The 12,584-nt window shown below is 42.8% G+C and overlaps 1 protein-coding gene across 5 annotated transcripts in view; it reads left to right on the plus strand.

Moving 5' to 3' along the window:
* Positions 1-12,584, plus strand: part of pcdh15b (protocadherin-related 15b) — a 323,144-nt gene that overhangs the window by 161,750 nt on the left and 148,810 nt on the right. For all 5 annotated transcript variants that reach the window (XM_037544214.1, XM_037544216.1, XM_037544217.1 and 2 more), the window contains exon 18: positions 6,983-7,076. In XM_037544214.1, coding sequence (XP_037400111.1) covers positions 6,983-7,076 — 94 coding nt within the window. The remainder of the gene's footprint in view (positions 1-6,982; positions 7,077-12,584) is intronic.

Consider the following 12,584-nt stretch of genomic DNA (forward strand, 5'->3'; position numbering starts at 1 on the left):
GGCGTGCTCTTCTTGTTTGAAATGAAAACCGGCACCCACACTGGCCCTTTGTGGACACCCCTGTTTTAGAGACATTAAACCACTTCGGACATGTGCTTGTTCCTTCTGTGATGATTCTGACGTGTCTTAGCATCAGCCCACTCTGAATGATTCTTTACATTAAACCGTTTACAGAAACCATCACAACCAGAATATAGAAGTTCTGAGAAATCAGTGTAATTCCCCTTTTTAAAATGTGTAAAAAAAAAAAATATATATATATATATATATATATATATATATATATATATATATATATATATATATATATGAGATTTGTGGAAATGAGATTTGTGAGTGGGAAGAACCTCAGAACAGCCACGTAATATAAAGTTTCTCTCTCTCTCTCTCTCTCTCTCTCTATATATATATATATATATATATATATATATATATATATATATAGAGAGAGAGAGAGAGAGAGAGAGAGAGAAACTTTATATTACGTGGCTGTTCTGAGGTTCTTCCCACTCACAAATCTCATTTCCACAAATAGTAATATTAGTAATTGTATTATATGTTATATAAGCTGCGGCCTCGCTGCTCGTTTTCAGTGTTGAGAATGGCTTCAGGGGTTCAGCAGAGACGCCGGACTTCAGCCACTGGTTCCGGACTTCAAGTGCAAGAAAACATTCATCTGATTGTTTGATTTCATTTGAAATATTTTCAGGATTTTTCTATTTGTGAAACATGGACAAATACATTTACAGTCCCACCCACATTTAGCCCAAAGTTTCTCATGGTTGTCCCCAGACATTCTCATTACAAGATCCTAGAGATGAGGCATCTGGTTCAGTGCATTTAGGTTAGAACAAAGGTGGCAGCGGGCACCATGCAGGTGGGCAGAGGTCCTGCACAGTTTGGTGAGTTTCCTACTCAAACACACCTGATTCAATACGGCAGCTAACTGCCAGATTTAGTTGTTTAGTTGTGGTAAAAGCAGGGAAATCATCAAACTGTGCTGGACACTCTATATATATATGGACACACTATATATATATAATTTACCAAGAGCATTGAACCAGAGGATTACTTTAATATGAAAGAGCTCTATGGCTGTTCATTATTTATTTATTTATTTATTTTTATAAGCCTCTCCACAGACTGGCATGGCTCTATAAGCCACTTCAGTCCCCTCCCATCTCCCAGCTTTTGGTCATGCTCATTGGTAGCACATTATCAAAGGCAAGATATTGCGAACATTATGAGCTATTACCATTCATATGCGTGCTGCTAGAGCACCTTCAACGAGAAGACGAGTGTCCGCCTCTGCTGCCCGTCACCGACAACAGCTCCTCCTTCCACGTCCTCTCCGTGCTGATGCCACGCTAAGCTGTAGCCTGGCTGCCAGTCAGAAAGGTGGCTTATGCAATAGCAAAGAAGATCCACACATTCAGCAAAAGGTGCCTGGAGGCGAGTCTGTAAATGTGTACTTAACCGTAGACAGCTGGTGTCTCCTCAACAAAGACTGATGCATGCATTGCCAAATCTTCTCAAAAGGGAAGAAAGGCAGGAGCTTGACAGTGATGGAACGAAAACCTGCAAATGCATCTTTTTATTTCTCAGACCTCTGAAACAGTTCCTAATGTTTTGAAGCGGTAGTTAAGGGGGCATGTATGTATGAAATGTATTTACATTTCCATTAGATCAGGTTAAGTCGATCAGCCAAGACAAGATTGGTGTCTGAAGTTTGCTTCCTTAGTTTTGCACTGAAGTCTTATGTAGCTGACAAGCAATGGAAAGATTTACCCCAACCAATTAAGAGAGTGTCAAGTTGTTGAGTAATGGATAAGTATATGTGGTTTCAGACGCCGACATGCTGCTGTCTATAAGATAAGATAAGATAATCCTTTATTAGTCCCACAGCGGGGAAATTCACGGTATTACAGCAGCAGCAGAGTAACAGGAGTAAGGCACTCAGTAATAGAAACGGGAAACACTATAAACATTATAAACAATGAAAATTAAAGTTAAATCTCTAGACTATTTACAACAAAATAAGGATAAGAATAAAATAAGAGTTGCATAAGATCTGTATTGCACTTATGAACATATTGCACAATGAAAAATGTTTGCATTCTGAATGTGTGTATATTGTGTGTGTGTGTATTGTATGTGTGTATATTGTGTGGGTGTATATTGTGTGTGTGTTTATTGTGTGCGTGTATTGTATGTTTGTATATTGTGTGTGTGTGTGTGTAGATTGCATGTGTGTGTATTGTGTGCATGTGTAGATTGTATGTGTGTGTGTGGTCTACTGGGAGCAGTGCTGGTTGTACAGTCTCACAGCAGCAGGAAGGACAGACTTGCGATAGCACTCCTTCACACACTTGGGGTGAAGGAGCCGGTCACTGAAGGAGCTGCCCAGTGCTGCCAGAGTCTCACGCATGGGGTGGGAGTCGTCCTCCAGCTTGTTTAGCATCCTCCTTTGTCCCACCTCCTGCACTGGGTCTAGAGGAGTTCCCAGGACTGAGCTGGCCCTCCTGACCAGTTTGTCCAGTTTCTTCCTGTCTGCAGTGGAGATGCTGCCGACCACTCCATAGAGGATGGCTGATGCCACCACTGTGTCAAAAAAGGTCCTCAGGAGCGGCCCCTGCACTCCAAATGACCTCAGTCTCCTGAGCAGGTAGAGTCTGCTCTGTCCTTTCCTGTAAAGTGCAGCCGTGTTGTCTGACCAGTCCAGTTTACAGTTAAGGTGCACACCCAGGTACCTATAAGAGTCCAGTCTTTCACTGTCCGTTCCCTGGATGTTCACTGCTGGAGGGGGATGTGAGCGCCTGCGGAAATCCACCTCCAGTTCTTTGGTCTTCCCCGTGTTGATCTGTAGGTGATTCCGCAGACACCAGTCCACAAAGTCCTGAATCAGTTCTCTGTTCTCTCCGTCGTCCTCATTTGTGATGCGGCCGGCGATCGCTGAGTCATCAGAGGTGGCAGTTTGGTGAGTTGTACGTGAAAGTCTGCAGTGTAAAATAAAATCTATAATGGACGAACGTACAGACATGCGGCTGCTACTGCCTTTAGCTATGCCATATACATAAGCAAATATGGTTTATTTGACTTAACTGTCAACACTGATTCAAGCGAGTGATGATGTAACAGTTTCCACCTTGCAATTTAGTGACTAAACGGTGGCTTAACTACGGGAGTGCTGGAGTAGCGGGGGCAGTTTCACTGGAAACATGGCAATGGGACCTTGTTTGTTACTATTAAATGACACCTTCCTCGTACCCAAGGTTGCTTTGTAAAGAAATCAGTGATTTTGTATGCACATGAAAAAGGAAAATGAAAATGAATAAATGCATATGTATACGCTAGCGGAACAAATCAGAGCTGGGCCGGGGGCGGGGCAAATGACCAGGCCCTTTATACCCTTTATTATTTAATAAAGCTCATCATAACATCATTTTACAACATACACATGCCCGCAACAGCGGGGCTTACAAGCTCCGGCACCGCGGAAAACATCTATGTCATTTTGAAGTCCATCGAGGACATGACATATAACACACCAAGAGAACAACAGAAACATTAGGCTACATGGTGACTAAGGATAAAACAACACAAAGCAGTTCAGCACCACGGATAGCGATCGGATCATTTTGACACCCACTTTATTTCAAATCAGTAGCTTTTAAGTTCCACATGTTCACAAACACAAGTGCTTTAGGCCTATTCACTACTATTTGAAGGGCATAAGACGAGGCTTGCGCTCCGCGAACTCGTCCACGATGCTCTGTATGTCCGTTTTCTTTGCTCTCTCGTTCTCTGTGGACAACATGGCAAGTCCACTCAGTCTCTCCTGTCCCTCTGTGCTCCTCAAGTGGTTTTTAATGAGTTTTAACTTGGAGAACGAGCGCTCAGAGGTTGCAACGGTGACGGGAAGAGTCAAAAATAAAAGGAAACCTCACTGAATGTAGAAGTTACTGCTGGGTGGTTGACAAGGAGAAAATATCGGGGATCCACTTGAAAATTTGCGTGTCAAAGTTAAATGTAGGAGTGAAAATAAAGCCGGTCGTGCAGAACAAGATTTTATTCAGTATTTTACACCCACTACATCACTAAAGTCAGTCGGTCTTGTAAAGTTTAGAAACCATGACTCAGTCCTGACTGTGGCACCCTTTAAAAGCCCCGTGTAAAACATGAATGATGGGTGGTGTGAGGTGGGCTGAGCCTTTGGACGTATACCGTGCTCATCTGGATACAATCAGGAGAGGTCCCGCCTTCTCCAGCTCTCTCTGGACGTGATAGAGGCCCGGCTACTTCAAATCTTATCCTCTCTCCCATCCAGGCCCCCTCTAGGCCCGGGTCTGGGGCGTGTCGTCCTCCCAGCCCCCCCTGAAGCCCCGCCCCTGTATGTATATATACATGCATATCGCTGTTGTCGGAACAAAACCTTGTATCTTCAAAATGGCAACTTTACAGGAGAAGGGAAAAACATGCTTTACTTTTAATGTAAGGCAATGGAACCAGAATTTTTACAAAGTAATTTTGGGTCATTTTATTTGGTCTGTTCATCATGAAATTTACATACAACGTTTAGTGCAACAGGTATTTTCAAATTATGTCCAAAACCGAAAAATGGCAAAAATGAGGTTTTGTTTCCCACAACAGCAACAGAGATATATACATTAACATGATAAATGATTATTGCCACTCATTTTTAAATGCCGTTAACTAATTTGCTTAGTTTGATCCTTCAAACCATCTATATCGTTCCATCCTGAAATTCGGCTGCATGTTACTATGAGTGACTCAGCAGCTGCAGCCCTTTTGTTCTGAAACACCGTTTAAATGCCAAACTGATGATGGCTGTCTTGATGAAGCCAGGTATTTCTAGTGCTTTCACTTTGTTTCTAACCAAAGAGCACTGGTGCAGAACACACCACTGATGTCAGCAATACGTTATTCAGCAGGCTGTGCTTAATAGTGCTCACAGGAAGCGGACAAATGTGACAGCAAGGTGTAAAACTACGAACAAACAACACTACGCTGACTTTTAAACTGAAAAAAATCTGTTTTTAGGGTCATGTATTTTTTTTTAGTTGCATTTGTCTTATTTGAGCAAATGAGACGTGATTCATTATGATTTACTACGCAAAGTAATGTGATTAAATGTGATGAGCTACTTATATATATTTCAAGTCACATGCAAATTTAATTGGCTATAGATGGATGGATGGATGGATGGATTGTTGGATTGTTGGATGGATGGTTTGATGGATGGATGGATGGATGGATGGATGGATGGAGAAACAAGTACACATTCACGACTCACAGAAAGATTAGGTGCCGCTTTCCCGGCCAAGGATTAAGTTTAATCTTGGATTACACTCCAGTGTCAATGGAGAATTACCGGAGGAAATTCTTTCTAGTCAAGGCTTATGCTTAATCTAGGTCTGGGAAACCGGCCCCTAATGTTTTGCAACATACTTCACCAGTTAACTTCCAGTATGGAGACAGTCCTGATCTCCCTCTTATTCCTAGTTAATCTCATATATGGTAACCACGTGGATTCGTTACACCCTGCAACATGATGCGGTCCTTATTTGTCATTTTAACATCATGACTCTAAGCTTCCTTTCCCTTTGATCTGCTTAACCTTAAAATAAAAGAAGCAAATGTCGAAGCCAAACATGTCTTGGCTGTTTGACTACACAAGGAAAAATTGCTTAAATTTGATTTTTTTTTTGCAGAGCTATAACTTTAAGTATGCTGAACCCACGTAGCGACACCATGGCAAGCCCCATCTTAACGGGCACTCGTCAGGTGGCTCAGAGACACTCCAGGCTCGCCACCCACTCGTCCTCCTCCTCACCAACTCAGAAAATCAAATTAGTTGGATAACCTCTGCCTCGCTTTGGCTTTGGAGTGATTCTCAGATGATAACTGCTCTCTCTTCCTCCCCAATAGTCTATTAGTTGCTCAGGGCTTCAAAAACATGGGAGTAAATGACATTCCCTTGTTCAGCTTAATTCCACTCAGTTTGCGTTTCCAGCTGCTGCTTAGAATAATGACGGTGCTGAACTTTTATCTTCTTCGCTGATCATTGATGCTACATAACGAGGGAGAGGATCCGTGTGTGTATGTGTGACAGATAATGGCTCGTGTGAATAGATAATGCGTACACACGAGGTGCTCTGAAGCCTTGAGGACGCCGCCTTTCGTTCATTTGTTTCACACAGACAGTCCACGCCTGTCAGTGCATTGGCCTCCTGGAGCTGCCGGCTTTTGTCTATAAGATACTCTTTGTGTTGGGTTGAAACTTCCCTTGCTAATTGAAAAGCTGAGATGAGAAATATTGGATGCGAGTGACAGGCTCGCTTGTCAGCTTGTGCCAAAAAATTAAATGGAACATAAAAAGTAAAGCAAACAGTAAATCTGTCACACACAGTAAAAACATGGTCCTCAATAGTTTATCATTTGGTTAATGTTAATGATGCAGCTTCACTGCCAGGAGCGCTGTAGTGCCAAAGTGATGTGTAAGCTTACTACACATTGTCTGTCTTGCTGGAATAAGTCTCAATGCATTTCACAAATGCTTGTAGCTGTGGGACAACAGTTATTATATTTTTTAATTTTCCACAGCTATAGTCTGATGTAGCTGTTCTGAATGGCATGCAGTGCTGGCCAGTAATTGTGTGGAAGACTAATGCATCGCCTTGCCGTTTTATTGAGGAACAAATGAGTCTGTCAGCTCCTCGTTTGATGGGGCAGTCTCAACTGGAAATGACTCATTGTGTTTCTGTTTTCTGTTTGGGCTGAGCTTTTCTACTTTTTTCAGGCCCAGATTGTTTATGAGGACCCTGCACCCCGATTGCTTCACATTCCGTGTGAATAATCAAGAGGCTAGTTTACTGCTAATGGATGCTCGTAAACTTCCCAGTGTAAAACTCCCTCTTCTGCCGTTTCTCTGAGTTTCATGGTCCCCGTTTGTGCTTTGCAGGTCTGGGCTGTTGCTGCTGGCGAAGATGCTGGACAGGGAGAGCACAGATCGCTATACGCTGACCGTCGCTGCGTCCGATGGCAAGCCAGACGGGGTAAGGCCTGAGCTAGTCGGTCACTCTTTCAGTCAGTCGATCGGAGTCTGTGGTAAATCAAACACTGCGCAGGACAGTAACTCCTTCTCAAAGCTAATCCTCTGTCTACAAAGAAGTCTCTCACTCCAGTCCGAGTGGAGCACAGCATGCCCTGAATTGAATGGACCCTAGTCCAGTGTCTGAGCACTAGGTTCGTGCTAGCCGTTGGAGAAAGTGTAAAATGTAGTACTCCTTAAAGTGATTTTGGCTGCAGAGCTATTAGGAAAGCAGGTATCCGGACGATTTGTTGTCATGTCAGAAATGCTGTGCTTGTTTTCTGCGTTAGGCTCCTGCACTTGCTAATAAAGAACATAAGACATTGTTAACCCTCTATTGCATGTGTTAAGTGAAAAAAATGTTAATAAAGAGCAAAAAATGTTAATAAATGTTTAAAAAAGAAAACTCCCTTTTCTTACATAAAATTATAAAACTGAAAATCTGCTCTATGACAGTTACATAGTGTCAGAACATTCACTAACAATCATTTACATTTACAGCATTTGGCTGACGCTCTAATCCAGAGCGATTTACAATTAGATCATTTCACACAGGGAGGCCAAGGCGGTGTTAGGAGTCTTGCCCAAGGACCCTTATTGGTATAGTGTAGGATGTTTACCCAGGTGGGGATTGAACCCCAGTCTACAGTGTAGAAGGTGGAGGTGTTAACCACTGCACTAACCACCAACATCACACCACAGTCATTACGTATGACAGCTGAGCCCTAGTCAAATGTCATTTTTTGTTGAAAATAAGTTCATAAATGTCGTCTTCAGGAACACATGTATGCTTATTTTAATGTAACATGACTGTTTATTTGCTGAATTAAACACTGAAATGTGGCCAGTGCAAACGTTATGGCACATTTTATGTTTTTCCCCCAGTAAATAATTAGAAATTGCAAATAATTACAAATTGTGCTTTAATATTTTCAGAAAAATGCCATGCTTGACTTGCCTGTAGAGGACATGTTAACTGGATCTCACTGCCCTCACACAGACGTTCCTTGCTATCTGTGTCGTTTGAGTTCTGCGGACTCCTGTGCTTTCCTCCTTTTCTCAGCCTGTTGTCCCCACTGTGCATTTTTTTTTTAAGTGGCTCTCTCCAAGGGCCCACCGTGATTGATCTGAATAGCGGTGGAACGAGGTGTATCTCACCGTGGAGTGATTACGCTGTGATGATGGAGATAAACGATCAGAGCTGGCTTTTTTTTTTAATTACCGAGCTCATTCCCTTGTTTCGCTCCTTCACTGAGCTGCCATCCTGAGCAAGCCATTCTCAGCTATGGACGAACTAGTTTATGTCTCCCACAGCAGCAAGGAATAAAAGAATCATTACGCTACGGGTTTAGCATTAGCTTCCAAGGGCATTCGCCTAATTGTCTTGTCTGCTGCCTTGATGATGCTTCCCCTGGTGGGGGTGGGGAGGGGGGGCATGGGGGGGGGGGGGCGTGGGGGGGGTGGAAAGCCTTGTTAAGTGAGATCTTAAATCTCAAAAACCCTCTTCTCTCACCTCCAGCTTGTCAAGGCAGCTGGCTGACAGCAGATTTGTCATATCAGAGGCTGGGAAGACAGGCACTGGCACCTTTTAGTGTTGCTTTGCTATTGCACCATTCTGACCTTTATGGGAAATGAATACAAATTCCTTTCTCCTGTCATGCGGTGCTGAGCGAACAACCACTATGATTTAATCAGAGTCCACCTTAATTGGCAGATGCATCCGCACTTGGTCTCCCCTTCACTCCTCCTTCGAAGGGATGAGCTGATGCAGGGCCACCCCATGAAAGGTGACAGTGGAGGGTACAGGGATTTTCACTCTGCTGAAGAGCACCTGCAACTCCTTTTCACCCTCCCTGATCTCATTGCTTCCATTTACAGCTGAGAACATTGAGGAAAGTTTGGAAGGTTCTTTGAAATTCAGTGACCTTTCCTTATTAGCCAATTTAATAAAAAGAACTTCCCTGAGTGTGCAAGAGGGGACGGATGTGAATTGAGCGCATCCCTAAGGCTCCTAGGCAGATCTTAGCTACTTGACCTCTGCTCCAGGAGGAAGTGACCAGGGTGCTGCCGTCAGCTCTGTTGCCCAGAGTGAGGAGGAATGATCATAGTCCAGGTAACCCAGAGGCCAAGGTCTACATGGAGAACCACTGCAGAGCTTGAAGCCAAACTGTCAGTTTCATTTGAATTTCCATCTAAAGCCCTGACTGCTTCTACTTAGGGGAGTTTTATGTAAATGCCCGGGATATTCGCGCCGGCTTGTGTTCCACCCACTTTGAGGAAATCCATGGCAGATTTTTTTTCCGGTTTGCAGCCTTTGCAAAGGAAATCTCTGCGAAATTCTGCCTTTCGCAATGTTGTTGACAAACCAAAGAACAATAGCATGTCTGCCTCGCGGCTTATGAGGGCAGCTTCACACCTGCCTCGCACTAAGCCTTCCACCGGCATATTGCAAACTCAACAGGCTTTATAGCCACTGCATGAAAATTTACAAGTACAGTCTGTCAAACCTGCCGCCGTTTAAGCCTATCAGAGAACTCTGTATGGCCATGAGGGCGCATTAGCTAATTTACGATATTTTCCCATTGCCCTTGCCACTTAAATTAGGAAGATATTATCCCCTTTGGGGCCTGCAGTTTACGGACATGATGAGAACTAGCTTGTTGGGAAATGGGTTGTAGGGAGATGTGATTAGAGTGATCAAACGGGGGGCCGTGGAGAGGGATGGCTGCAGTGGGCGGATAGGCAGTCTCACCGAGTAGTTTGGCTCCAGGACTAATGGCCAGGGCCTCTAATCCGAAGCTCTTTTAACCTTCCTGCAGTTCTCCAATGTTTGTACAAGGTTCAGCCGATGCCAGTGCATGAGAAATCACTGCAGAGTCACAGGTGTCAAAATCCAACCCTGGGGGGCACATCTGATAATGATCACCTTTAGGAGTTGAGTCACGGTTGTTAGAACGGTAGAAAATTAAGCTCCAGCAGTGGTGCAGTGCTCCAGGATCACAGCATCTCTAGAACAGTATCTGTGTTTGCCAGCGGTATATTATGCATGCTACGCTCTAAAAAGTGTTATTAACAGATTATCAACTCTTGTATGTTACATTTTCATTTCATAAGCAACAGTTTAGCAAAGGAATTACTCGTGAAGTAAAACCTAGTAAGAATGAAGCATGATGTCATAGACTTAACACTAACTCTGTGGAGGAAGACAAGTGACTGCTGTTGTTTCTAAAGTTAGAAGTAGGCACAAAAGCTTACAAACCTCTTATATCTGCAAGGCGGAGGAGGAGCATTATTAGTAAGCCAGCTTTTTTGCAGATATAAAAGGTTTGTAACTTAGTTAGTTAGCAGTGGTGGACAGTAACTCAGTAAATGTAATGAGTTTCTGTACTTTAGTATTTTTGGTGTATCTGTACTGAAGTTTCTCCGTTCTGGGCGACTTTTTCCTTTCACTCCACTACATTTCAGAGTCTAATATCCGACTTTTTCCTCCTACATTTTGAGAAATCTGTCGTTCCTTTTGGTTTCTGTGTGTATAAAAACGTAACATGTCAAAACGAAAGAAGCGCAAAGCCAGAGCACCAATCAGGGCCCAGCGGTCACTTTGTTTAGAGCTGGTTTTGACCTGTTGGTCATACCGACCCAGTGCAGCACGCGGTTCAACGTCAGCGCAGCAGCGTAAAACTTTGGGAGAGTCTGTTCAACATAAATGATGAACTAACCTAACTTTGTGTAAATAGAGCTCAATATAGAAATATGTCCACATATGCAGTCGAGACTGACGTGGCTTTTTTCTGAATTTCTACAAACACCATTTCATTTTATAGTAAATGAGTTTGGGCTGGTTTATGTTTATGAACAGACGCCTACAGATCAACATAGTAAAGGAGCTCATCTGTGATCCTGAGTTTAAAGCCAGTTTTTATTCAACTTAAACTTGGAACTAAGTTGTAAATAAATCTGAAACTGAAACTTTGCTTGTGTGTAAAAAGTGATTTCAGAGCCACTCGGTTCTCCCTGATGGAAACTGTTTACCTTCAGTGTTTTGTGCTTCTGATCATTTTAATAGACGTCAGCGTCACTAATTAATGACGTTCTATTAAAAGACTGGTTTACCAAGAGAGACGCTGGAGGACTTTCACCTGAAATGAGTTCATGAAGCCAGTCTGGTTATAAAAATGATAACAGGACATCAGAGCCAGAATTACTCTTTTAGTACTTTTACTTTATACTTAAGTACATTTGAAGGGAAATACTTTAGTACTTTTACTCCAGTGGAGGTCTAAATGGAGGAACTTCTACTTTTACTGGAGTGATATTTTACCTTGGGGGTCTCGACTTTAACTCAGGTACATGGTTTGTGTACTTCGTCCAGCTCTAGTCACTTGTTTGCCACATTAGTGTTAGCTAGCACAGATGAATCAGCAGCCGGGTAGCTACACCAGGCAGAAGTAGGAGGGTCACTATTTTATCTGCATTATTTCTACTATCACTGATAGCCACAAACCCAGTGGCTGGGCTACACAAAACTACCCAGCACTGTGGAAATAACTCATCAAAATGACCCAATAGGCTCAACTCAGCATTTAGTCAGAAAACCAACCCAGAATTTTTCAGCATATATAGAATTTTATGAAAAGTAAGTAAGACTTCATACTATTTCTGCAGAATATACAAGGGAGAAGGTCACGTTTATGAGGAGTAACCAGTAATAGCTTTATATTCTTGTTGCAAAGAGAGTTTCACATTCATGGCCTGTAGCATAATATCAGCAATCAAATCCAATAAGAGCCATAGATCTGATGAAACATTTCACTTAGTCAAAGCCTGCTCGATGATGGAGCCTAATTGATCTATAAAAAAATTCCCCGGAGTGGATGAGACGTTCCCTGAATGTTTCCAACAAAACCATATATTATGGTCATCATAATTTAAATAGAGTACTGTCAGAAAGGGGAAAATGCGCATAGTTTCAGAAAATTCACCCGTGGTTCTCTGTAAAGGTCCACGTCTCAGAGGTGGCCGTTTCTTTATGTAATCTCAGGGAGCTGCAATTACTTTTGCAGGATGACAAAAAAGGAAATAGGAGCTGGCCAATGTTAAGATAAAAGCTCTGCATGTTCTAATGGTGCATAAGTGGGCCCAGCACCATTTAGGCTATTTATGTTCAATCGGAACCTGATGTTCTCTGTGCTGAAGTACTGCATGCACAACCTTTCTATACAGGTGTATGCAGGTAATGCCTATGTTTCTTCAAATTGAGCTCTACATGTTTAATGTAGTGTACGAGTGTAAATCGTGTAAGGATTCTGTAGATAGGGTGCATATTCGTGAATTTGAGGAACCCTGTGTTGAAATCCCTCAAGTTAATCATTGTGAGCCTGGCCTCAGCGAGCTGATTTGGCCTCTACTGTCTTCTGCCGTTCATCCAGCCTCCAAAAATGCTAATATGCCTGGCAGCTGTGGAAATTTTTCA

Source organism: Pygocentrus nattereri, chromosome 13, assembly GCF_015220715.1.
Source record: "Pygocentrus nattereri isolate fPygNat1 chromosome 13, fPygNat1.pri, whole genome shotgun sequence".
Classification (NCBI taxonomy): Eukaryota; Metazoa; Chordata; class Actinopteri; order Characiformes; family Serrasalmidae; genus Pygocentrus; species Pygocentrus nattereri.